This window comes from Anomalospiza imberbis, chromosome 13 (assembly GCF_031753505.1).
Source record: "Anomalospiza imberbis isolate Cuckoo-Finch-1a 21T00152 chromosome 13, ASM3175350v1, whole genome shotgun sequence".
Taxonomy (NCBI): Eukaryota; Metazoa; Chordata; class Aves; order Passeriformes; family Viduidae; genus Anomalospiza; species Anomalospiza imberbis.
Window position 1 is genome coordinate 13,287,025 of NC_089693.1, and position 27,658 is coordinate 13,314,682.

Sequence of the window (27,658 nt, forward strand, 5' to 3'; positions counted from 1 at the left end):
CTTCCCTGCCTCCCAGGAGAGATGCAGAGCTCTCCAACACGCACAGGGTAGAAGAGAAAGATATAAAAAATGTTTTTCCTAATTTTTGTGATTTGTATAACAGTTTACAAGCAATTTCTTTTGGAAATATCTCTGTATTGATGAGCAAACCTTCATAGTAGGAAGAGCAACTATAGTGGAGGTGGAATGTCATACTCATTTTGTGCATATGCATTTGAATGAAATGGTAAACACTTGTCTGAATCACCACCACTCAAATGTCATCTTTTTCTCTCTATTTTCAGCTTGAGGGGGAAGAGAGCTGCCAGAACAGAAACCCTGAAGTGATGAGCTCCAGTCAACTGCTCCCAGATTAATTATCCACCAGTGATCCCATGTTTAACACACTGCTTGCGGATATTTTTGCTAACAGCTCAACCCATCGCAATGTTAGAGAAGTAAGAACTTTCCAGGGATTCATATTTGGGCTTTTCTTGTTTAAATACCTTGAGAGTATCCTTCTCCATATGTGTATGAAGTAGTATGTGCTATATGCTCTTTGCCAGTGCCTAAAACATTGCTAAGACCAGGAGAAGCTGTGTTCTGATATGGTGTGTGACTGAGCATCACTAATGCACTGCCATCTTCCCATATCTCAGTTTCACACAAGATGCTCCTTCTTATAGTGTTTCTCTTTTATTTCATTAGGAAAATGGGAATAATAAATTATTGCTGTTATTAGTTTGTTTGAATTACTTCTGAGGTATTTTTAATGTTCAAATACTTTTGAGTATACAGATTTTCAATGTGCTATCCTTGGTCCACTGATTGGCTTCCAATGATCTTGAAAGTTTTGTCATTGGGTATTAATTACCGATAATACCAAACTACACTTAATAGCACACCATCCAAGTCCACATATCTTCAGGTCTGACTGGCATAGAAAGTAATCCCAAAAGAAGGTACTCCTAAAAACCAGGTTGATTGACAAGAATGTAGGACTTTGTGCATGCTGTAAAATGATATTTATTAATGATTAGAGTATTACCTCTGCCAAAAGCAAAGGGAAATGCAAATATCCTTCTATTATTGTACAGCTACTGTTTTTGATAAAAAGCTAACCTCAGATAATTCCTAAAGCACTGAAGTAATTTAAAGTTATGTGCAGCAGGTCTCCAGCAATTACTTATTACTAAGCACTGAGATCTGCTACTTTGTTTTTTCAGAGACAGCCATTTTAGGCCCCTGTGTTAGTTTTGCTGTCCACAATTAATCCTTGTCAGAGCAGATTGTAGTTATGCCATTGGTGCAAGAACCAAGAACCTTTGAGCAGGGGCTCTTAGACACCAGCACTTCATCATCCTTCTCATCTCTACATATATAGCAGGAAAGATGGTTTTAATTTTTCAAAGCAGTTTGAAATAGAATCAAGGAGATTCTTTTTTCCAGTCAGAATTAATCATTGCTTATACACAGCTTTTTAAACAACACATTTAAAAATGCCTCTTCTTGCCTTAGAGCAAGGAGGATTTGGGCATGATCCCTCTGGGAAATGATTATCATAGCCCTTGGAACAAGTATCTTTTTGAAGTACTGATACAGAGCAGGCAAATAGAACGCTCAAGGGTATTTTTGACAGGGAAAGGAGATGACCAAGTCCTTATCAGTTAATTTATAATGTAGGATAAGTTACAGTGCTGTGTTTTCCCATCCATACTAGAAACAAAAGAATGTTTGCAAGAAGAGAGCCCAATATCTCTCTAAAGTAAGTATGTTGAGAAATACTGATTTGAAGCCATAGGTAGGTTGGCTACCTGAGGAAGGCTGCAGGGACAGCTTCTCTTGATTCCCACTAGCTACCTCCTCCACACAGTGCTTCAAAAACCTGAGGCTACAGGTGGACTCAGCTCCAGCAGCAGTCAGGTAATGCCCGGTTCTGTTTAGTCATCACAAAAATCCACTACTAACAAGTTAATAAGTGAACATAAGGCTATCAACCCCTGAAGAAATAAAAAAGTATTTTCAGTTTCATATGTATCTTCTTCTTCCTACCTTCACCACATATGAAGGCTTTAAAAGCACATTTAGCTTATTTGGTAAAATATATACACAACTTTAAAAACAGTTCCATCAAAAAGTGGCCCCTTATATGCAAACGTAGGTTAAAATGAAGCTCACAAACTTCTGAGGCTCATTTCAGTCCTTGGGACAATTTTTCAAGTACAATTTTAACATTTGACTCAAAACCCCCCCTACACAAACAGCAGCATATGCTTTGGATCAGTAGCATACTGCTAACATTGCTTGAACCAGCACTGAAAATTTTATTCTAATAGGCATCATCTAATTAGGTAGTGTGGATAGGCAAAGTTCCAATGATACATAACTTACCATAATCCATATAAAAGAGTTTATTTAAAAGGAAGCTGACAGCAGAGAAAAGATGAGCCACAGGGACAAAAATGGAGCCTTTTAATGATTTCAGAACTGAGGTATTACCAGATATAGAAAATGGGTAGGCAGGCCCAGGAAGAACAGACTCAGGAGGAGGCACGACAAAGCCATTGGAGAATAGATATGCAAATGCTCCATCACATTTCAAGTATTTACATCATTAGTAGGATATTTCCCACTTATCCAAAGCACATGGCAGAAATGTTATGACCTATCACGAACTATAATAATTTAGTTATGTATTCTGCATTATATCAAGATAGTCTTTTATTTGGGGCATTTAAACACTGTAATCTGCAAGAAACAGCTGTCTTTTTAGCACTAAATGCTTTCTAAACATTTTTTTCCATGCCCTCAGTTCACTTCCGACTTAATTAATCTGGCTTTCCTGAGTTTCTATTTCACTCCTTTCTCTTTTTTTTACAAGTTGGTTAGGAAAAGAAACAGAAAGATTTGCAATTTGCAAATCTTTGAAACAGAAAGATTTGCAATTTCATCAGTGAACTATGCACTAGGTGTTGGTTTGTTACAAAAACAGTAACAAAGGCACTCAGACCCTGTGAAGTAATGCTTAAAATGCCATTTGCTGGAGTGAGCACTACAAAGAGAGGACAGTACAGACAGTCTCACATCCCTTCAGATCCCCCAGCTGTGCAGCACGGAATGGGCCTCCAATCCACCCACACATCTTGCCCACGGAAGGCCACCTTGAGTTTTTATAGGATTTTCCTACCAGAAAACAACTCTGCTCACTACTTCAAAGGTCAAGCAGAAAGGATGTTCACATGAGAACTTCCAGCTGCACTTTCAGATAAACGGCAAGGACACACAAGTGGCATCATTGCCAGCACTGAGTGGGAGCTGCCTGCAGGCTCCTGTGTTTGGCTACCTGGCCAATGTTTCCCTGCAGCCAGAGGACAAACACAGCAGAGCACAAGAACAGCATAGCCCAGGCCTGGGCACATTCAGGTTAATTGTTAACTATTTTGTGGATCCCAACTCGGGAACATCTTAAGCATACGGTCAGGCCCCTGCTCCTTCCTTAAGTTTGGAATAACTTCCCACTGTTGCTCCAATTTGCAAGCCTCACTATATATTTTTATTCAATTTTGTCTCCTTATCCAAGCTTAACTTGTACCATTTTTAAGAGAGGGAGGAGAGCAGCAAGATCCAAGCATTGGTTAACTCTGATTGGCTTCAGATGGAGCTTCTGTCTCTTGAGTCTAGAACAGTTTCCAAAGAGGCCATTTATTCTGTGACCACGTAATAATGCAGGTCTGCTCTAGAGAAGAGCTATCAGTTGCCAGAGACACTGTATGGACTACATGAACCACTGCATCATTTGTCACAGCAATCCCTAACCCCAGAGGTGGAATTCTATTTACTGGAATACCAGCTGCATTCACACACAGAGATTTGATTTCTGGAGATGTAAAAATATTTCAAAACAATTGTTTAGGACTTACTCTGGATGTCTTTAATAAGCACATAAGCATCTAATAATTTGAAACCTACAAAGCTCAAGACTTCAGTTCCAAGATTTCTGCCTTCTTAAATCTTTCCTGTTAGGACATACCCATTCACAGATTTGTTTGTTATTTTGCTCCTTTTTATTAACCATTAAGACAAATTCTTTCAAATTTACAGCTGAGAGGTTCCAGTTAAAACCCATTATTACTTCAGATGAATCAGCAATTTTTAAGTATCCTTCTATTATCTCCTACATTATATTCCATCTCATAGCTTGGGAGTTTTTAATTTGCATTTTTTATGACTGTGGAATATAAAGGGTGTCTGTCAATTGTTCGTTGAGAACTCTTTGTAAAACATGTTTAGAATGCAGTGAGATATTTTAATAGTATTTCTTCCCATGATATGTTAAAATTCATATCTTTCTGATTCTCTTATGTCTCTGTGATAATTATTTTTCTTTGTTGATGAGCCTAAGTGATTTTGTGCAACCATCAAATCTTGTCACCTGCCAGCTCATCTCAGCACCTCTATAGTCTGGGACGTTAGTCTAAGTCTGAACAAGCGCTATCTCTTTGGCATGAAAACCTGAATATTTATCCTCTCTCATTTTTTGTAGCCAGTTCCTGCTCTGTGGCAATGCCTTTCCATCCTGTTCACAGAGATTGTGCTAGGTACACTGATGGGTTTACATGCAATTTTACAATCCAAATACAGGACTCCGTAGATCAAAGCACACATTTCCCCTTTATGTCAGCAACTCAAGCCACACTAACACCCTCTTGTAAGAGTGCCTTATGAATATGGGAAGGCAAAACCAGATCAGCACCAACAATACAGTGGAGGGCAACCCCAGCAATGGGACGTCGTATGTCACAACAGCAAGAGCTAGCACCCAGGCATGAAACCAACACTTGGAACAAGTCTGACCAAGGCACCCCAGCGAGGCAGATTCACCTTCACGCTCAGCTTTACTGGGCTCAGCAAGGTTCAACTGGGCAGCTGTCATCTGTCATCGCACAAACTACAAAGTTCTGTATTTTAGGCCAGCCCTAAAGCACATTTTCCATATAAAGAAAAAACTCAAGAAATAATTTTAATACAAAAGGTTTTTATTGTTTTTGAAAACATTTAAAAAACAATTTTTGAGCACTTTCAATAAAAAAAATAACTGAAATGCTACTGCAATATTCAACTACTGTAGTTTCAGCAGTACAACAGACAACAAAACACTGGGGAAGAGGGGAGAAACTGGATTTCCTGCACTAAATGAAAATGTGGAACAGGGATTTTTCTTTCCTTATGGTGCAGTAAATAAAGCACAGTATAGTACAAGACTATTATATGATCCTCAGATGCACTGCACAAGAAACACTTTCCTTCTTTTCAGTTCGGAAGTCAGTGCTTATTGCAATTATTTGCAAATTATTTACTTCATGAATTCTTATCATGATAAAATGATGCAAAAATGTTTTTCAACACCAGAACAATAAAAAATAATCCAAGAAAGGAACATATTCAACAATAACTAAGCTGAATTAGTTAACATAAAAAAAGTAAATAACTTGTGAATAACTATGCTCACCTGGTTAACACTGAACCAGCTTCAATACAGCAAAAGAATAAAAAAAATAAAAGTGGTTACAGGAATATATCTAGTACTGTACAAGATTAAGTCATTAACACTCATGCACGTTTTGTGATCATGTATTAACATGGTGAAGCAAACTAAACTTAATTTTTCCTGCTGCAATATTCTCATGTAAGAGAATCAAAAATAGAAATATCTCATTGAGATCAATGCACATTGCTACATAAGACAATTTCACCTGTCACTTTTAATGACATTTTGCCTTTTAATAATGAAACACATTAAAAAGTTTTTTTTTTTCATTTTGCCTTTTTTTTTAAATCTGTGGGCCGTATTTGTTGCATTTATCCTAAGGAATGTGCCTGCCACAGGTTCAACAGAATTTTAGTGCAATATATGAACCCAGAAAGTTTGCTGGACTAACCAAGCAATCAAATTTAAAGTGTTTGCTGCAATACTGTACACAGGGTACAAATTCACTAGTTTTTATACTTTAGCAAAAACTGCTATCAAAATAATTTCTTATGTTAATAGGAAGCCAATAATGTAAACAAAGGGTCAGAACTGTCTCAAATTCAAAGTTTTGGAGTATCTGACAAAGACAGGCTTCCATTTGTTAGGATCACAGAATTTTCCTTTGGGTATTGCATACTTTGGTGTGCAGTAGTGCTCTGTCTCAATGTATCATAAAGAACTAACTAGCACTAAGTACAGGGACCTAACATTAATTATAACACCAACACACAAACATCTCTAAAATGATACATACCAATGTACAAAGCTGTGCCTGTGCCTTGGATTTTACTTGAAACAATTCTTATCAAATTTAATAGTTTTAAAATTAAACATATATTTACTTTAAACCCACTGATTATAGAATATTTCTGCTAATTAAGTCACATGTTAGGCCCAATGTAATGCTTGCATTTAAAAAGAATTTTAAATGCATTTTAAAAAACCTTTGGTGATGGCTGCATAATTTAGAATGCATCAACTTTAAATCTATTTTTGCTTTTGTGAGAAATCTTCTTAAAAAAATTAGCAGTTAGGCTAAACCTTCCTTCCCCCAGGTGCCCCTCAGTGTCAGCATTTGCGACCCGAGGTGAGGCCAGCCCACCATGGAACACGGGCTGCTGCAGCACCCGGGCAGCTCTGAGTCACAGAATCACACAAGAGCTGAGCTGGAAGGGATCCTTCCCCCTTCATCAAAGCAGGTTTCACCTATTCACAGTAGTGCTGGCACTTCACACAGGGTCAGGAAACAGAAACAAAAAGGTGCTGAGTGTCTCTCAGACTCATCCTCCTACCAGGGTGAGAGGATGTTCAACAAACCCTCTCAAAAGGCCACGGGCAAGTACAAGATTCAAAGCCCTGCCTTCAGCAACTTCAGTCTACAAGAAAAATGCTTCAAGTCTTACTGATGGACACCTGGCAGGACAACAAGCAGAAGGTTACTATGCAGCTTTTAGCCTCCTCCCCATCGCCTTGGAAGAGTCACTTGGTCTTAAAGCAAACCACATTATCGCAACATCCTTGTGCTTCAAGGAGGGACCGGAACTCTCCAGGTTCGCTCCTGATGAAGTGGCAAAACGTCTGATGCAAGCACGGTGAAACCAGGCCCCCATAAGGTGCTATTACTTGGCACACCTGTTTGTCCTTGCAGAAGAAGCCATAAACTGGTGATGAACTGGGGGAAGGGCAAGAGAAGCCATGATACACCAGCACCTCCAGTGCCAATGCAGCAGCACAAGTTGAATCAGCACTGTCAAAAAAATTGACCAGTACTGGGATCTCGAGTCATTTACAAAAACTGAAGAAACAGAAAACCACCAAGTCACTTAAAGAAAAACACAAATCACATGAAAAATCTGAGCATCTTCCCCTCAGAGAAATCTATGGGGGGTTTACTGAACCTCCCCCTTTGTAAATTTATGACCACTCATCAAAGAAATGCAAAAGAAGAAAATTTTTCCTGCTCTATTTTCTGCTTTGTGTCAGGTAACAGGAAAAGTAATCCATTTTATACTAGGCTTAAGGGATAGTATTGTAGCATACTCAGTGCACCACTTCTTTTGTAAAAATCTGCCTCTGCAAGTCCTCTTTCTAGAATCAAGGCCATGGCTGGCTAAATACCTCTCTCTTTTGACCATTAGAGATCCATGCATGCCATGCTGATAAAATAAAAGATCTTTTTGGTTTGAGTGAACCAGTGAGACAGAAGTCTAATTCTCATTTTCCAGAGGGGCAGTATTTTTTTCCTTAAAGAAAAAAAAAAAAAAAAGATTGATAAACCCTGTCAAATCACTTTTGAAAACTGAATTCAGGCTTCTAAAACAGTAAGTACTTTTAAAAGAAGTTTTACCAAAAGAATGATCACGTGTCTTACTGTGTATCTGTAAAGTGCCTGGCAGTACTATGGCTCTATATGAAATATTTTTAGATTAACCACATTTTCTAATATTTTAATAATCTTTTGTTTGAAAGAAGGCGAGCAAGAAAGAGAAAGGCTCAACCTACTGAAGTAGAGAAAAAATGACATCTTCCTATGCCCTCCACTAGGTTAGGAAAGAGCAAACGTTAAAAAAAAAGGAACTTTTAGAAATAGTATTTTAATGAGCTCCAGCAGCTCTCTATTAAAAAAAAAAGGAAAAAAAAGAGGGAAAGTATCATATTCCTTCTCTAGCACTGATACACAGTACCTATCACTTTAAAATAGGGGGTTATGCCTAGATTAAATCTCAGTGCTCAAAATCTTTTTGCATTAATTTTACCTAATATAAAAACATTGACATGAGAACTAAAATATCAAGTATGTAATGAATATTAATGGATAAAATAACTACATAGATTTATTTCTCTTAAATAAAAAAATTTAGTGCATCTTTTTCCTTGATCATTCCTGTTAGCTTTTCCCATCTCTGTGTTTTACTGGAGATGCCAATGGCACCAGTGCTACAGAGATTTCCCGAAGTTCACCACTGAGCAGTGCTCCAGACAGCTACACAATGATCAGGCATCTGCATGTCACCTGGTCCACTTGTACCCACTCCCCACCAACTTACCTACCTGCAGGCACCCCGCTTTTCAAACCTGGATGACAAAGGTCAGTAAAGATCACTTACTAAGAAGTAACAACCAATACAAAGTATGGAAAGCCTACTAACAAGCTTGAATTAAAACCCTCCCAAAGCATCAACCATAGCTGTCATCACTGGCTGCCATTAACCACTTCTTTATTTGCTAAAACAAGAAATGTTGAATGGGAAACACCCCAAAATTCAAATTTTAATACTGGCTCTTTGATAGCCCATCACCTTCAGAGATGTGTTTAAAATTGGTAAGACTGCCTTTTCCTTACTGAAGAATCAGCAACAGGTACAGCAAACTTTTTTTAAAAATGCCACAATACATAGCAAGTGTTTCTGCTGCGGGAGGCACTTCCATTAAGACAAATACAATACGTCTGTCTTTTAGATACAGTGTGCTACATACATACTATAAAACAAGATTAACCCAACATTTCAACAGCAGGATGATCCTTACTCTCCATCCACTCAAAACCTGATGCAGTCATTGAGTTAATGGATTCATTGCAGATTTGTTGAAACAACGGGTCATTTTTTAATTCCTCCAGTGTAGCATCATCATCTTGTCCCTGCTGACGACCTGGATCAAACAGTAGATTTGTGTCTAAAGTGTTCAGATCATTAATGCTGCCTGAGAGCTCGGAAGACAACCTGATGTCGCTGGGAAAGACAGATGCAACGTTATTGAGATCTGATGCCACCTGATTCACCAGCTGCTGGTTTGTTGGCAGACTGTCCTCCCCTAAAAGGTCTTTTACAGTGCTGCTAAAATCTAATTGCTGCTCTCCAATGTCTGATTGTGCTTGGTTATCTCCAGAAGAAAAACTGATCTGATCGGTGCTGCTATTTTTTGTGAGGTAATTTGGTGTTTGGAATTCATAAACTGAAGTGCTGGAATTGATCATACTTTGTGGGTTGGCACTAGGAAAAGCGGTGGATGTCTCCAAAATCTGAGTGAGATTCATCCTGGCTGTGTAATTTGAGGGCATGTTGTTCATTCCCAAACCTCTCACTGCATCATCACTATCAGAATCAAGTTTGTTTAACAACACATTGGTTATTTTTTTAGTGTTTGTTTGTTTCTGAAGAGACGGGAAGGCCGTCTGCATCATCACAGTCAATGGGACTGACTGGCTTCTCTGTGCTATGTTATTGGCACCGGTGTCTGCATGGATATTAGCAAATACATTGTGAACTTCGGGAGTCACTGGACTTCCAAAAGGTGTCAGATTAGAACGTGGTATATTTGACACGGGGTAAACAGTGCTCCCACTGAGATTACGCTGGCGATGGACAGCAGGGCTCACACTCCGGCATCTCAGACTGTTGTTGAGAGATGAACCAGTTCCTTTGTTGTCCAAAGGAGCAGGAACAGCAAAGCCCTCCTGCTTGGTAGTGCTACTGACAGGGGCTGCCTGGTGCTGCACAGGTGAAACAGGAGTCACGCGACCAAAGTGAGTGTCGTGGTGGCGTGGTTGAGACTGGTATGACTGGCCGGGAACTGCAAAAGCGTGAGGTTTCCTGAAGCGATCTTCCACCAGCTCCTGGTAGCTTGTAAGGATGCCATGGTTTGCGACTGAGGAATTACCAACCCCACTGTAGCCGTTATTCATCCACTCGAGCTTGGTTTTGTCGGGATGGGTAGCCATAGGCCGCTGCATTGGCTTCACAGGGCTACTTGATATGATGCTGGCATCGTGGTAAGCCATACTAGAGCTGATGGGAGTAAATGCAAATGGGTTTCGGCATTCCACAGGACTTGGAGGGACACTGCTGCTGCAGTTGGAATGGGGTGTGCCAATGGGCGTGTGCCGGCTGCTTCCTAGGGCACTGTCTACGGGAGTCGTCTGAGCCAGCCTTGAACAAGGGCTCTCTCGAGACATGTTCTGAGACCCAGCAATCATTTCGGAGGTGGGTGTTGGAGTTGGGGTGGGAGTGGGAGTTGGGGTGGGAGTGGGGGTGGGAGTGTGAATTGGAGTGCTGTTGTTATGGATCGAATGGTAAAAGTGTGTGCTGCTTGGATGAGATGATACAGGAGCTCCTTGAGCTGCAGCCTGACTCTGAAGTGTCATTCCTAGGCAACCACTATAAGGATGGGAATTATTCATGGACATTTGCTCCTCCATGAGCACCAGCTCCTCCACAATGCTGTCCTGGGTAAGGTCGTCATCAAATGAAAAGAAGTTTTCATTTGACGGAGGGACTGTATGCTCAAACTCTTTCAGCTCAGACTGCAGAGGTAACTGATTTGAAGACTGTGCTTGTATTTGATCCAAGGAGTCCTGGATCTGGCTCTGTAACTGCTGGCTGTACACATCCTGCTGTATACCTTCGCAGTGCACCGGCTCCCACGCGGATTCCTGTAAGTCACTAGAGCCAGAGTGCCCAGCAATAGTCATAACACTGATATCTTGCTGCTGATCACAATTCACAGATGCAAAGTCAGAGGTTTTGGTGATATGATGCCATGAATTTGGGTTAAAGCTGCCATCAGATTTTGAATCATTTTCTATGATAAACAAATTTCCTTCCAATTTTACTTTTATATCTGGAGATGAAGCTGATGCAAGCTGCTGTTCTAAAGCAGGATCACAGGTATTTAAATTGGTGCTCAAAGAAAGGTCTGTTGCTAAGTTTGCAGCAGCTGTAGGAGGTACAGGTACTGTCATGGGTACCTTGATGGGAACTTGAGCAAGTGTTGCTGTACTGTCACTGTTAGCTAATGATCCAACCTTCAGAGCCTTCTTAACATTGTTAGCCTTTTGACCCTCCACAGCATTACCAGCTGCAAACTGCTCCACTAGTGGTTTCTTTACAGGTGGTAACTGGGAATCCTGAAGTGTGGAAGGTTGTCGCTTTCTTGGACTTTTAGTGCATGTTTTGTCTTTAATTGTAGACTCACCAGTAGGAGGTGAATTGATGCTGGTGCTGGACAAGTTTTGACTGGCAACTGTGAGCTTAAGAGTGCTTTGATTATTGCCTGCTGAAGAAACTGGTGTGATTTCATCAGACTGTGTCTTATATTTGGTCCCTGCTTCTTCAGCTTCCTGATCACAGCCCTTGCCTGGTTTCAGCTCCATGACATCATCCATTGAAACCTTCAAGGCTGCAACCTCAAAATTAATTAGCTGTGCAGGAGGCAGGTCAGGGGTTGCCTTTATGGATTTAGACACGTCAGAGCTCTCTTGGCCCTGTGCAGAGTTCTCATCCAGCAATGCTTCTGGTTCTGTTTTGATCTTGACTGCAGGTGTAGCTACAGCAGTGCTAGGTTTGGATCCTGGAGACTGAAGTGAAACAACAGATCCATTTTTGATCTGTGGACCAGTCCTCCCTTCTTCCACTGCTCCTGCACTAGTGCTAACTGAAGGTGTCTGTTTGACGGGCACACTACTGCTGCTCGGGGCAAGAGATATTGCTGTCATTTTTACCACATTTAAGGAATTCACGTGTGGAGCTGGCACAACAGTCTTGATTGGGCTACTGGTAAATAGCACCGTCGTGGGAGAGCGGATGGTGAGAGCACTGGTGCTTGCTGGCTTGGGTAAAATCTGCTGGTAGCGATGCCGGGCAGAGCGGTCACCCACGGGGCTAGCGGGAACGTTCTGGGGAGTCTTTGGTGGCTGCTTGACTGATTGCATGTGCTGAGTGACCACCTGAACATTGAGCGGCAGGACCTTGCTATCAGACGATCCCATAGGACTTGGAGATGTCACCAACTGCCTGGTTCTTGGCACCTGTAAAGCGAGAACAAGAAAAGGTGTGGTAATGAAGCAAGAGGGCCCCAAGCCCACACATGATCTCGGCCCCAAGCATTTCAAAGGTGAAAGACACCGTAGCTCAATACACCAAAGGCAGTGAATGTCAGTTTGAAACAAAATAAGTTCTTCTACTAGTCCAAGACAATTTCTATTTCTCTGCCTAAGGATTGGTAGACAGACATATGCCTTCTATTTTTAAGGCATGAGGCACTGGTGTATGCACTAGTCTGCTCTTCTGCTAATGAAAAGGTCACGCTCATACAACCCTTTACCACCTGGGACAAAAAGACAGACATACAAAGGTTAAAGAGGAAAGGATGTGTTCAAAATACTGCTCATTGTTAAGGTTTCAAAAGTGAGTTAAATACAAACTCACTATCAGGCAGAAAAACTGGCTTACCTATCAAAATGAACAGCACAGTGAACACCTTAAAACCAAATAACCTTCCTGTACTCCTTAGCCCAATTTTGTAAGGCTGAAAAACAAAAATGTTCTGTACTACAGACATTCATTCAAAATAAAACTGTACCTGTCACTAAATGCACTGGGCAAATGAACGGCAATTTAGATTCCATATTAGGGCCTCAGCGACCCACACAACTGGTGTCAGCTCCCTCATCGGGTTAAACTTCATGTCCAGGCTCACTTTAATGACTTCAAAGATAAACTTGGTCTATGTTACGTGATCAGAATTCTGCTGCCCTGTATCAATCCTGTAACTAATGAGCTGTAACACAGTGCAGACAGAAAAGCATCAAGGCACCCAAGCCTTTGAATGGCAACTGTTCTAATCCACTGACACCACTGCTTAGCTACTGGCAATGTACAACCTTTGCATAGGGTGGATTCTCTAGAGAATTGCCGGAGAGTATTACCGGTATGGGGCTGGGGACAGCAGCCACAACAATGCCAATAGGTGGAGGGGACAGAATGGCAGGACTTCCATTAGATATACTGGTCACACCGTTGGTTGCAGCGCCTTCTGTTTTCTTTACTGGAGACTCTCCTGGCAAAGGAGACTGCAGTTTCTGTTCTTGCTGCTTCTTCTGGATCTTACGCTGCAGCTGCTGCTTAGCATCAACAGGAGATGGCAGAGTTTTCACTTGTGGTTGAAAAGAATTACTTTCAGCAGTAGGTATAAAAGCTGAGGGCTGGGGGATCCCTTTTATTCCTGAAAACAAAAGAAAGAGAACAAATTATAACCAAACATACCCTATCTGCTGTGGTGACACTTCTACATCTAACAGATAATATATGGCAGGCACCTCCAGAACCATTCTGGGAACACTTCCTCTATGAGTTGTTACCATCCACTTCATGTTTAAATCTATTCAGCTTCAGTTTATTCCCACATTTGTAGCAAAATCTCTGTCTCTTAGACAAGCTGTGCATTAGCTGCTAAAATACTCTGTATGGGCCTCTTGTTTCTAATAACGTGAAATTGCAACTTGTGTGTCAGCACACTCTCAGCCCGGTGCATTTCACTGAACTGGCAGCAGAGGGCGGCGGGCACGTTTCAGATGAGCCTTTAAAATCCAGCACCTGCCGTGATTTTGTTTTGTTACCTGTTCTAAGGCAGCTTTAAATGAAAAATGTTTTCAGAAAGCTGTGGGTTTGTGTCACAGAGGAGCAGCTTTGAGCAGATGACATTATCTAACGGCCAAGGCATTAAATATAGTGCATCTAATATCAGAATGGATCATAACCTCTGTGTGATCAGGGATGATGGGGGGAAATAACAAAAAGAGAAGAGTTCAGGAAAAAAAAAAAAGAAAAAAAGAAGAAAAGTTCAAAAAACAATTGAAATTAGAACGGGAGAACATTTTTTTCTGGAGAAATTACTTTGCTGATTACAAAGCAGGCAAGTGCTGCTTTCAGGGAGAAAACAGACTCAGTGTCCTCTGCACAGTTAGTACTAAATTTCCCTTACAAAATCACCTCACATTTATGACCTTCTGTTTATTAACAGACAAGAGGATTAGCATGCTCTTTAGAGACCAAATAACCTTGCTGAACAACGTCTTTAGAAATGCTTTAACATTGTTTCATTTACACTTTGAGGGTACAGAGTTTTAAAATTACTCCTAATTACAAATTAATCAACATCATTTTACTACATTACTAGTTTTACTGATACTAATTTTACAATACTAAACCCAAGTAATTGGTTTTGATGGCCAGCACATGCTTAGGAACTGTGATCTGGGAGCCCACACTCTCAGCAGCAGTCTGCATGTACCATGACAGGTTGAATGTCACAACATGTCTCCACTTCCACAATTTCTTCTTCACAGAGCAGCGAAATGCCCAAATATATTGCAATTACTGGCACACAATTCTTCTATATGGGCAAGTAATACTGATAAGAAAAAAACCCTAAAACTTTTCTTTGAGGGTAAAAGTTGTTTTTTTCTTCAGTTAATGCACAGAGACACTGTAGTTCCCTGCAAGAGGAATGGAATTATTTTTGTCACCCTAGGAAGAACCTCTTCTAAAATGACCATCCAAGCCATAGAGGTGTGCACTGGAAGTAACTGCCCTTCTCCTTGAAGGAAACCATCTTTTCTTGAATGAAGTGAGGAGGAGAAGCTACATGAGTTGAAGAGCTGTCCATACACTGAGTGTCCCTTCTAGCAGCACGGAAAGCAGAACCAATGTAGCCAAGTATTAAGTCACGATGGAGCATACAAGCAGCAAAACCCAATACTGCCACCTGTCAGGTCCAAGATGGAATAAAGGACAGAGAGCTGGAAGGAAAAAGAACATGATCCAGAAGGGGATCACCTGAACATCACTGTCCATTTAAAACTGTCTCAAGAGGTTGGCCTTGATCTTAAGACATGCCTGCTTTGCTTGATAGGCCTAGTCAGAACTTCTCAGAGGGAAGTCTGGGGGCATGTTGTGCACCTGCATTTCCCTTCTCATCCTTCATTTTTGTAATTTACTTTTTCCATGGTCACCAATACACACTAAATGATTAAGTGACTGATTTTGAGCTTGCAGAAGGAAACAAACCACACAAAAAATCTGCTCTTGACAGAAAATTGTTTCCAAATGAGGGCAAGTTAGCAGACAGAAACAGCTACACCAGCAGTCTATCTACAAACCAGCACTGTAGTAGCACCAAACTCCTGTTCTAGCCAAGTATGTAAGGTCAGCAGGATTACTCACACGCCCTGAAGGTTACACAACCTGAAGTGCTTTAAAAGACCAGAATCCTCACCAGAGGAATGGGAGGATCACCATCTAAACCTGAGACCAGTGCTGGTTTTCAAGTCTTTACCCAGATGACCAGGAAGAACAGTAATTTTCAGCAATGTGACTAAAATCACATAAATTAATGCTGAATGCTCAGAGTCAGTGTTAAAGTTTGCCCTGAAGAGAAGTGCTTTCTCAAACCAAGCTGTCACTACTCTCTGCTGGAAAATCCCCCATTTCAACATTCAGCATTATCTCATTACCTGCTGGTGCCCCTGCCATTACTGTTAAAGCTGCCATTGACTTGGTACCAATATAGTGACTTTTGACAAGGAAACGAGCCAGCTCCAAGACTGTATCGAAAGGCTGGCTCAGCACTTTCTGGGCCCATTCACAAACAAGACGGCAGGCTGCAGAGACGACTTCCTCATCCACACTTTGCAGCTGCCCCGATGGCTCTGCTCCATCCAACTAAACCAAACAAACAAAGGAGGAAAGGTTACTTTAATTAATAAGGGTCATTTAAGGCATGAAAACAAAAATAGAAAGCAAATTATTATCAGAATCACATCAGAAATTGGAGTAGTATGCTCACAGTTTTACATGAAATTATGAGAATAAGATCACAACATCAGTATCTTTCAAAATTAAATGTCTTAACAATAATCTACGGGTTGTTCCCAAAGGCATTATATGGAATTGACATTCCTGGAAGAAAATCAGACAGAATCCTAATATTTGGAGCACCAACAATTGATTTCCCCTGTATCCAGAGTCTTGTCAACTCAGTAGTCACTACTACCCAGGAACTGCTTCTTTCACTGGAGTATCTCTTCCTTAGCACTGACTTAAAAAAATACAGCAAAAGTACAACAGAATCAGAGTTTAAAACATGTATACAGTGGATAGGAACACTCTGGACGTCTACCTCACCTCCTAAATTAGTTTAAGAGTATTGCAATGCATCATGAACTTTACAGAAAAAAACATTAAACACTGATTCAGAATATAAGAATCATAAAGAAAAATCTTAAAAGCTGCCAAGATCTTCACTTTGTTTTGAAAAGTTCTGACATAAAAACAGCATAATAAATGCTAACTTGCAGAAACATATATAAATAAGCAAATAAATATCATACCCCATCTCCAGTTTTATGAAAGTCAAGGTTGGGCAGTGTTGGCATATGCACAAAGGCCTTCTTCCTCAGTCCACTGTAGCAATATGTGAACAACAATTAAGGTCTACATTGTCTGCTTGTTAGCTGGGGGATAGGAGAGAAGAGCAGTAATTCCTCTGATAACCCTCATAAGCTTCAAAAGCAAACTCAACACAGAACTGAGAATTCCTGTCATTAGCATGATCTCACAGCCAGTCAGAATCAAAAGTCTATCAATGGCTGCATTCTTGGCCAGGTCATTGGGTTTCTCAATCCATGCAGAGGATGCTGGGTATGATTAATTTTATTTGATGACTTAGAACAAGCACCAAACCATTGCAGGCAGCTTCAATTAACTACTCAAAATTCAAATCATTAGCATAACTGTTGACTAAACTCTCTAAAACAAGATGGGGCAATTAATAAAAAAAAGAAAAAAACCAAAAAAGAAAAAAGTCAATCACTATTAAAAATGCATTCTCAAACTTAGGTTCTACTTTGTTTCCTTCTCCTGAAGGACTTCCTCAAACAGAAGTTTCCCAGGACAAGATAAAAAGCCCGATGAGTGCATTTCTTCCTAAGATTTCACACTATTTTTGAGGCACTCTCTCCTCATCCATGATAATTTTTCTGTAAAAATATAAAGACAGACTTTTTCTCATCATTTTGGTACACAAAAATATGCTCCCTTTATTATTTGTACTCACTTGTTTATAGGTCTAAAAATCAAATCAGCCTTTTTTTTTTTCCTTTCTACAGCATCGTCTGGGACTTGTCACACACTGTCTTTTCTCCATGACACACAAATCCTTTCCAGGATCACTAATTTTTCACATTCTGTAAATATGTCTGTACTCTTTCCTAGGCCATGGAGTTTGCAACTGCTTGCATTAACCTGAATGGAGCATAATTACACTAAAAGAAATCTAAGGAGCCTGGGAATTACAGCAGGTGTGAGACAAGGTCACGTTTTGATCATTCTGAATTAGAAACATTGGAAATAGAACTTAAAGAGATCCCCTGGGTCAAGCTACAATTACATTGTATGAGTTCTTCCTTAACACTTCTCTAGCCCTATCCAAACATGAGTACTAAGTTTCAGATTTCACTGCTAGATAATCCAACACTGTATTTTATTAAACAGTTTAACTGACACAGCTTCTCCATTTACTACAGCATGGAAGGCTTTTTCCCTCAATGGAAGACAAGCAATTCTGGGCTGCCTGCTAGCATTTAATTCTTTAAGTGCATACTTCAAGTGAGACCTGGCAAAGGCCAGTACCACAGCACATTCATATCATTACTGTTACTTCTTTTGGGTGGTTTTTAATTAGGGCCTACAAGCATCTCAATGCCTTTTAGCCTTTTCATGCTCTCCTTCCCCCACTTACTGCAGGGGCTTTGCCTATCCAGCACGTCAGGATGCAGCGAGAGCCAGCTCTGGGGAATGCAGCAGGTAGGACATTACTTCATCATGGCTTCTAAGGGCTCTCATGGGAAGGTGTAATTCTCAGCTGAGAAAAGAAAAATTCTGACGAATGAAAAAACTGGTTTGAAAATCACTAACAGTTTTGGTTCCTTTATTCCAGTATCTCTTTTGCACTAAATAATAAAACTTTTTTGATGCCTTGCTGCTGTGACAACTAAGTGTCAGAACCTAAATTCAAGTACTTGTTTCCAAAGTTATATCTTGCAACCTAACACTACTGCAGCTAATAATTTTTAAAGAGCGTTGGAAAAGTGTAGGCATTTTTTATTCAACATTACTTCTACATTTAGCCGGTAGTTAAGCCACCATGACAGATGATCTCCAGGCAAGAGCAGAACAAGTTACTGAGAAGCGTTCTAACAAAGGATATTTTGATTTGCCTCTTGTGCCTAGACGACGGGCCTTCATATTTGGAAAGACATTTTTCATGATCTTTCCAAAGTCAGCAGCACTTAATGGGTGGTAGCCAAGATTGTCACAATAGCTCCTGTAACAAAGAGAAAGAAAGCGTGAATGGCATCGTAGTTAATACAAGAGGCCAGCCTACATGCTAGACTCCAAAGGTTTTCAAAAGAAAACACTTATCCCAATCCATATTTAGAGCCACATTTAACATTAATGAAGCTATCCACCACGAATTGAATGCATTAAAAATGTATAAACAGAGCTATTAATATCATAGTTTTTGCCTTGTTCTCTACTGAGTTCAAAGACAAGTCATGTGAAGACATAACAAGCAGTGGCACTATCTAGAGCACAGTTGAGATTTACTCCACATCTCAGTTTAAAGCATATGTTTCGATTCACATATTTCAGGACATAATAAAGCAGAGACCCTGCCCTAGCCAGAAGCACAGCTTGAGCGTGGTAGAGCCTGCAGGAATATTTGAAAAGCAGTAGGTAAGAGATGTGTCAGTGTCCAGAGAAAGATTTTGCATATACAACTTTTATTTAGTAGACCTCAACAGAACTAAACTTAAAAGATGCCTTCCCAGGGAACCAGCTTTATAGGTGTAACAAAAGCACATGCCGAGGACCCAGTCATCCTAGCACTGTGGCTCTACTGAACTATGAGAGATGCTTGATTATAGACAACCCTATTTAACAGTCCTAAATTAACAGAGATTCCAACTGCTGCTGCAAATGAAGATCATCATGCAACTCAGTATACGGCCTGATGATATAGGGGAATAAAGAAACAAAACGTAATTATTTTGCCATCTTCACTCGTTCTAGTAAAATGGGCACTGTTATCTGTCTTCAGTTCTCAAAAAGAGCGAAAGGAATTCTGATTTGGCATATGAGGCATTTAAAAAATTACGTTCTTGAGGCAGAGAACAAGAATTGTTGATTTTGCTACAAAAGGTGAATGTTCTGGAAAATCAGAAACATAAAGCAAAGGAGAAAACCAGGACCTGCTTTGGAAGTGCTTAAGGCTGCACAAAGACAGCAACTCCTTGCACTGTTGCACAGACATTGATGTGCTGTGGCCTAAAATGTACCAGTATAAAACCTTCTCAGTGAGATTTCCAACAGCCACAGCATCAACGACCTCCTTTCCCGTGAGAAGTAGAAAGGGGAGAGTAGAAAGGGGAGGTAGCAACGATCTCCTTTCCCATGAGAAGTCCTATCAGCAATACACAAAAACAACCTGCCACTGAAAAGGTGACTGTACACAATCAGTGTGGTTATCAGCAAGAGTGCAGAGAAACAATGACTTCACACCCCACAGTTGCCTCTGCCCTAATCAGGTACATACACACAAACCAACCCCAGAAACTCAGGCAGATGCAAAGAAAAAGCAGCAGTCTGAAACAGATGCATCACCCCCAGCATCACTTAGTAATGATCGGCATCCAGTCAAAATGTCTTCTCTTCAAGTTGTAGCTCTGTAGAAAGCTGTATGTATTCCTTGAGATTTATGTATTTATGAGATTTATTTTCTTTCACCACTGCCTTTACCTTCTCAGTAAAAATATTAGTTTACTACAGAGCAAGTGTCTGCTGCTTTTACCCTGGCTGTATGTTGGTATCCTCCACCTGGGAAGTACCACCACAGATTTAATGATTTTGATGATGACAAACAGCAACATTTGTGCTCTTAGGTGCTGACACTTCCCTGCAGAGCCTCCCCACCACTTCCAGGGCCACTCCAAACCAGGACACATTGCCTACAACTGGTACAGAGTCAGGCATCAGTCTAGTTTCTATGTAGAACATCAAGAAGCTTTATATCCAATTTATATACCAACACATTTCATTTCAACGTATGTCACTCACAGAAGCTGGTTTCTAGAAATGTCCCTTTGAAGTTATTACAAAGGAATTCTCCGCTGCCTCACTGTACCCTCATAGGAATCAGACACTGCTCTGTGTTTAATAAATAGATCTCTGTGTGCTTTTTGTCCTTTACATCTTGTCAGGCCTCCATGGATTCAAACTTTAGTCTGAAAATTCCTGAATGGAGGGTCTTTGCTGCTTACAAATGCTGATTACAAAACTTTAAGTCTCAAATACCATTAAAAGGAGAACTCTCTGAATTTCTCTGCCATAGACAGTAATATCTTTGATTGAAACTCAACAATGTCAGCAAAATAAAGTAAAAAAACCCCAAAAAACAAGCTAGCAAAGCACCAGGATTAGGGACCTGCTATTAACTTCGAAGTTAAAATTATTTCCCCCTTAAGAGAAAATAAATGAATTAAAAGGGAATAAAGTTACCCATTCCTCGAGTCTAGCACATCTGCTGTAAGACAATCACTTGCTAGCAGCAAAAACATACAGTCTAAATGGTCCCCTCATATCCCCAGTGGAAGCTCCTGCAAGCCTGTGAATTCTGAGCTATCAGTATTATCATGGAATTTCAGTCTTCAGACAGATCATCCTACACGGCGCTCCTCCCCCTCCTGGCTTGGCCCAGAACCCTCCACGTCCATCTGCGGTCTCTCATTGACTTGACAGGACATACCAGGAGTGTCTTCCCTGCAGCTCTTCTCTCTGCTACTTGCACTCTTGGCACATCGCTGAGCCCAGGAGCTGTTTTGCTCTTTGAAGGGTGGGTGGGAAACAGACTGGGGGAGGGAAGGCCTAAGCAGAGACAGGAACGACAACGGACACGCAGTTGCTTTGTTCCTTTGTACAGAGCTCCCCTACATGACAAGCAGAAAAGGCATTTTTTTTGTGGGGGTAAGATCTTTGAATTGAATGTACTCCAGACATAAAATACACTGGCAGCGCATCTGAATTAAAACACACCAAAAAAAATTAACCAAAAAGCTGATGAAGAGAAGCTATGCAGCCCAGCTTACACAGCTTCCTGGGCAGGAAAAATCAGCATGAATAGCAAATGATAAAGAACCTATCAAAGGAAACAAAATAGAATTCTTGGTTTATCCAATCCCCAAAACCACTGGTCTCCAAAAATGGGTTAGAGTCAAGAACCTAAGAAAAACAGGCTCTCATAAGGCTGACAAAAATGCTGGCACATAAATGCGTCCTTATAATCAGGTAGGATGGAAACCAGATGTCTGAAAACCACTAGAGAAATGAAATTGCAGGTCAGACTCCCAGGAGCAGCAGCAGAGGTAAGAAACAAGTGCTTTAAGTGGAATTTGATTGGCTTTCAAAGGAATTATATGGGTAGTTGCTTATGACATAGGACTAGACTTTGCAACACAACAGGTCCCATCCTATTCCTATCAGAGAATATTATATAAAAACCCTGGATAAGCACTACCTAACAAGATTAGTATGTACCTTGTGTCCTTTATGTGTTCACCAGACATGGTGTACCTATACCCACGGGCCTCTTCTGTGTTAGCTTCTGAATATTCCTCTAACTTGTTGGTTAATATTCTTAACACTTAGTACATATAATCTATGCATCAGGTGGCACCAAGTGGCCTAGCAGTCAGTAAAGCAAGGATTAATGATTTACAGACTAAAGGAAAGAGATACAGGATGACTCAAAGACCTCCTAATCCATATTAAGCGTATCAAGTGAATCTTCAGGACACCAAACTTAAATATGAATGACTTTCGTCCCTTACGTCACAGCAATAGATGTAAGGTAAGAGGACTCAAGTGTTTACTGAAGGCTCAACAAATCATTTTGTGGACAAGTAAGGATTTTGTCTGCATAAGTACTGGAGGACTGCATATAGATTTGAAATCCTAATTCTAAACTCAGCTAAATCTATACACGGCTGTGTGCAGAAGGATGTTTTCTAATAGGGACAAGATACCCAAGTAAAATTGACTTATATGAAAACATTGGAAGGATCTAATGGGAAGCAGCATCCATTCACTGCATGCTGGATAACATGCTGGGCACCTCCCCTTGAGCTCCCATACTTTCTAGCCTGTATTCCCACGTAACTCCCAGAGGAAGATGGCAGAAGAACTTTGAGGACCCAACAGAAACCCAGCCTCTTACAGCTCAATGTATTCTGTCAGTACAAGCAGCATCACAGCACCAACAAGAGATGAACCAGCTCCCATCTACCTCCGTTCTAAAATTCAGCTGCAAGCTCTCAGCCTTCCCAAGTGCTACTGCCTTCCACTGTAATGCATTTTAAATTTATCCCTTTCAAAAGAAAGATGAAGCCACTCACTTTTATCCATTAAGAAACATGAATTCACCCTTAAATTGAAGAGTAACAAAACACAAAGAGTCACTGTATTGAAAAAGCCCAGTGAGAAGGGGCTACTGAAATGTGGAGGAGATGAAAACACTATCAAGCACTTGCCAATGGTGAACGTGTGTGGAGTGCAAGGTTCTGTCTTTCCCTCTTCATAGAAAAAAAATATGGAAGGTGATGCAGAAGGCTGGCAGTTTTGCAAGATTTATTTTGACCAAAATTTACGTCAGGAATGAAGATGCTGGTATGATGCAGCAGTCTTCTGAAGTCTTGCACTTTTGGTTTACACATGCAGAGTGCATAAGCTTGCTTATGTGAGCTCATGCAAGATCCATCTCTGCACACAGAAGAGAGAAATGGTAACTGGTTAATATAACAGAACTGAGTTTTGCGAGGTCTTAGCACCCCTTAGGTAAAGAAAAAGGACATATCAAAATGAACTCACATATTTATATGCCTGTTCCCCACGTCCCACTCCGAGACTACTTCTCCTTTTGTGTATAAGAATAGCTCATGAAAATATTCAAAGAAATGGAATGTTTTAAAAACAGAACAGAAGCTTTCAAAGGAGAACAGATTCCAAATATTTGATATTTTTCCTGAATATTTGCTTACCACCCTTATTTTGTTAGGGAAAAAAATACAATACACAAATACTTGATGCAGCTACATACAAAGCTATCCAAATTTCACACTCCACAATCTGTAGATGATGATATTTCCGGGCATCTGCAGCTTGGCACAGCATGGAAGCCAAGCAGATTTGTTGCTGAAGCAGGCCATAAATTATTTAATAAGAAATATATTTAAGAATAACGCTCCCATCTCTCTCCCGCACAGCAGCTGCCGCTGTTGCTGTGTCTGCGCGAGCGGCTGCTGCTCGGGGATTGGCCACCGCAGCGTGTCTGTGCCATTGGCTGCACTGCCAGGCTGCGTCACCGCTCCTGGCCGAGCAGGAGCTCAGGAATAGGTGTGTGCATGTTTATCAACCCCAGGCAAGCCAATGCCATCATGCTTCAGCTCAATCAGAGTAAAACACTTCAGCAGAGAGAGTTAATTAAAAAGAGGTATTTGCCGAAGGCAGCCCTGCAATAACAATTACTATGGGGTGAATCCTGTAGGCACTTAGGAGGTGAAGGGATTCAGCTCCCTGCAAATTACAGTAATCGTTCAGATTATGGAAATATTCATACTAGATCATAAATCTGTTACTCATCTTCAGGCAACTGGGCTGAGGATGATTATTTCTTTCCCCCTCCCCCATGGGGTATGTTCTGTAAATGAATTCAAATCCAACTTTCATCAGACAGCTCCCTCTCCCTTGCTTCTAATCGCTTCCTCATTACACGGTAGCTTTGAGACTTGACAGCACAGACTCACAGTGGCCTTGGTTACTGGTTTCATACATATTCAGATATATTGTGCCTCTGTAGAAATCAGGTTTGCTGCAGGAAGGTCCAATATTTATGCATTATTCTGGAAAGAAAGGTGCGATGGGCAAGATCATATGTGCAAAACGGCTGCATCTATGGGGAACAATTCAACCCCTCACCCTTGTTAAGGCAGTCATATAGGTACGTAAACAAGCAGACTAACACACATTGTAAGATAGTAACTGATGCTTTTTGCCTGTGCCACTGCACAAAACAAACCCAATATTCATTCATTCACCTGATACTGATATTCACTTGTACCTTTCCTTCAGCAACTGTACATGACAAACCCAATATTCATTCATTCACCTGATACTGATATTCACTTGTACCTTTCCTTCAGCAACTGAACATGTAATGCACAATTTAAACATCACAGTCTTATCTCCAGAGGCAGTAGTAATGAATATAGTTTGCCACAGTTACTGCATCCTCAAGGAAGAGCAGCATGGTCCATCAAGTGTCCACACACACCAGTGGGGCAGGTGCAGAGTCAGCGTCACAGAACACTGCACTGGCTAAAGCCGTACGCATGGCACTCACTTGTACTCATCATAGACCTCCTGCTTGGGAAGGGACGTCTCGGGGTGCTCTTCCAGGGTGTTGCGTATCCACGAGAAGGCGTGCATCTGCTGGGCACGGCTGGATGACATGGAGATCTGATCGCTGGGGAGAGAACGAGCGGTGCTGATGAGGACATGGCTCCATAGAGGACTTAATAATTGTCTGCTATTACAGGTGGAGAGACACCAGAGACAAAGAGGGCCTGCACCTCATAGATCTACCTATTCCTTGAGCCTTGGGCAGCAGTTGCTCCCTCTTTCATCCACAACTTAACAAAGAGACTCCGCACTCCAGTTCTTGACTGATACACAGCTGCAAGTACACAGCGACTCTTTAATTTATTATTCCTTACTGGCCACCTCTAAGCTTCTGCCTACTGAGTTTGCCAGCTGTCCTTTGGGAACACCCAGTTTTCCCAGGAGATACTCAGTGTGCTTCCTATAGGCATCTGCCTGCCTATAACCATCCTACTGGGAAGAGGTTTATTTTGTGACACTCTGATCTGCGGGCTGGTTTTCTAGAACTTCCTTTAGTCAAACAAGTGTTACCAGAAATACCATCAGTTTTTTCTTTCACCCACCATCACACTGGTGTTGCTATTTTATGACTTCATACATAAACAGTGTAGGAACAATTACACAGACTGTGAAACATTTTCTCTGATGACTCTTTCATTTCAGGATATTTATAATCACAAGCTTTTCATGCAATAAAAGATTCTAAAGTTTAAAAAAAACCTCAACATCTGATCTTCAGGAAAACAAGAGTACTTAATGTTTAATAAAGGTTGCTCCTGCTACCAACATTATGTGAATGATTCCTCAGCAGTTAAGTGCCACAGAAAGCAAAGCAAGTTTTCAGTATTAGCCGTTCACCTTTACACTGACATACCTTTTGTCTCCATTGTTGGGACCCGAAGGCAGCTGAAGGTAGAGGTAGAGTTTCTCTAGGTCTGTAAACTTCTCAACTTCTTGCTAGATAAGGTGTTTTGGTTTGGAAAAAAAAATGGAGAGAGGTAGGAGAGGAAAAAAGCAAGTAAGAATAGTTGTGTTTGACAGCTAAAAACTGTCATCTGACAGTGTATTGCTAAATAATAGAATTTCAAACAAGAATGTATTTATTTATGTGAAAGAACATGACTATGAGCACTATGTGACTAGAAATATGATTTCCTGTTTTATTTGCACATCATCACCCACCAGAAAGCACTTATTACAATTAAAAATTCACATGCAATAAAAGCAGAATCTGGAAAAATATTAACAACAGATTGCTTCTGTAACCAGACATGTAACATGAAAACTTGGTCTTGTCATGAAGCACCTCTCAGAATCCAGAATCACAACCAGCTATGCTGTAATAGCAGAGAATGCCAGATGTGATCCAGCAATCCACTATATTTACTAATAGTTAAGTGTCATAGACTTTCATGAAGCCATTAAAAAAACTATATATGTACATATGTATTTTTTTGTTTCCTTTGAAAATCAGTTATTGAAACTGTTACTGCACACAAGCCCTTCAGTTAACATCCATCTCAGTTATGGCAGACTCCTTCTCCAGAGGATACCAGCTGAGGATCAGACACGAGGGGGAGTTTTACCTGGTGTATGCAGCCAGTGATTGCTACACAGAGACCAGCTTTTGGTCATCTGAAACCAGTACATGGACTTAAAAATAGAAGGAAAATGAACTGTGATAACATGCTTAGGGCCTGCTCAGCAGCAACGCAAGGAAAGCCATGCAGCAGGAAGCACAGGGGGTTTCCTTCAGGAAGATGCTACAGAAACACTGCCTGAGCTGGTGCTCCATCAGTACAGGGCTGGAGACTCGCATGATCCTTTTTGAAGTCAGAATACAGCTTCTGGATTACTGCTAATTCTCTTTGTCTTTACTGGTATCTTACTGCCAATGTAACATTTTCCAGAAGGACAGAAAAGAGGGGGGGATCAACAAGCAGTGAGACCTGGCTCACTTCAGCAGTGAGCAGAATGGGGAGTGGGGAAACCAAAAACCTAAACTTCACTTCAAACTGGGGCTCCCTGCCAGACCCAGTCACATCCAGACCAACCTTGCTGGCACAAAACTGACAGCAGCACAGGAAAGAGGAGATTCCACTTCCTCCTCCCTGACCCCAGATCCTGCACAAGGACTTGTGGGACACGGTATGCAGGGAAGGGAGCTGGGAGAGCGTGGGGTCTCAACAGTCCCAGCCAGCAAACCCCACTCCAGAAGTGCTGCACAGAACGGGGCCACCAGCGATGCGACAGACCTGCCCAGAGCCAAGAGAAACACCCAGCAGCACACAGGTAACAGACACTGGATGCGTTGCTTTTATAAGCTGCAGCAAACCACAACACTTGGTTGGGGTTGTTTCCTCTGACAAACTCTTGAAATTTGCTGACACCTATTTCTGTGTGGCTCTACAGCAGCTTACACAGCAGTGGTGCTCAAACCACCAAGTATCCAGAGAGGTATTTCTTAATAATGGGTACATTTTGTCAAATTCTCTCTTCTGCCTTTCCTGTATGAATCACAGCATTTAAATTGGTGGGTTTTCCTTTAGCAAGCTCATTACTGCAAAGTCAATGTTCTCCAAAGAAAGAATTTACAGAAAATTAATAATTTTTGAGAAGACAGAGATTTAACAAGAAAATTTGTACTTCATTATTAGACATCCTCTTGTCCAAGGAACTTAGCTCTTTTTGTTTTAAATGGCAAAAGCCCAAGCAGCACACCAAAGGGCACTGTCTGGGTGGGATTACCTTGCATGGTAAGCACTAATCCATGAGACAAAAGCATCCCAGGCAAAATAAATCCTCCCCCCCCCACCCCATG

The 27,658-nt window shown here is 41.0% G+C and overlaps 1 protein-coding gene and 1 long non-coding RNA gene across 5 annotated transcripts in view; one reads left to right on the forward strand and one right to left on the reverse strand.

Moving 5' to 3' along the window:
- The first annotated feature begins 231 nt into the window (after positions 1-231).
- LOC137481989 (uncharacterized) lies at positions 232-8,879 on the forward strand. Its single transcript, XR_011003819.1, has 2 exons — positions 232-492; positions 8,401-8,879. It is a non-coding gene; the product is annotated as an uncharacterized lncRNA (long non-coding RNA).
- Positions 4,995-27,658, reverse strand: part of RFX7 (regulatory factor X7) — a 77,417-nt gene continuing 54,753 nt past the window's right edge. For all 4 annotated transcript variants that reach the window (XM_068204027.1, XM_068204024.1, XM_068204025.1 and 1 more), the window contains 7 exons: positions 25,712-25,794; positions 24,800-24,922; positions 18,550-18,670; positions 16,677-16,757; positions 15,801-16,008; positions 13,215-13,510; positions 4,995-12,314 (listed from right to left, as the gene is read on the reverse strand). In XM_068204027.1, the coding sequence (XP_068060128.1) occupies positions 9,003-12,314; positions 13,215-13,510; positions 15,801-16,008; positions 16,677-16,757; positions 18,550-18,670; positions 24,800-24,909 (4,128 nt within the window). In that variant the 5' untranslated portion in view covers positions 24,910-24,922; positions 25,712-25,794 and the 3' untranslated portion in view covers positions 4,995-9,002. The remainder of the gene's footprint in view (positions 12,315-13,214; positions 13,511-15,800; positions 16,009-16,676; positions 16,758-18,549; positions 18,671-24,799; positions 24,923-25,711; positions 25,795-27,658) is intronic.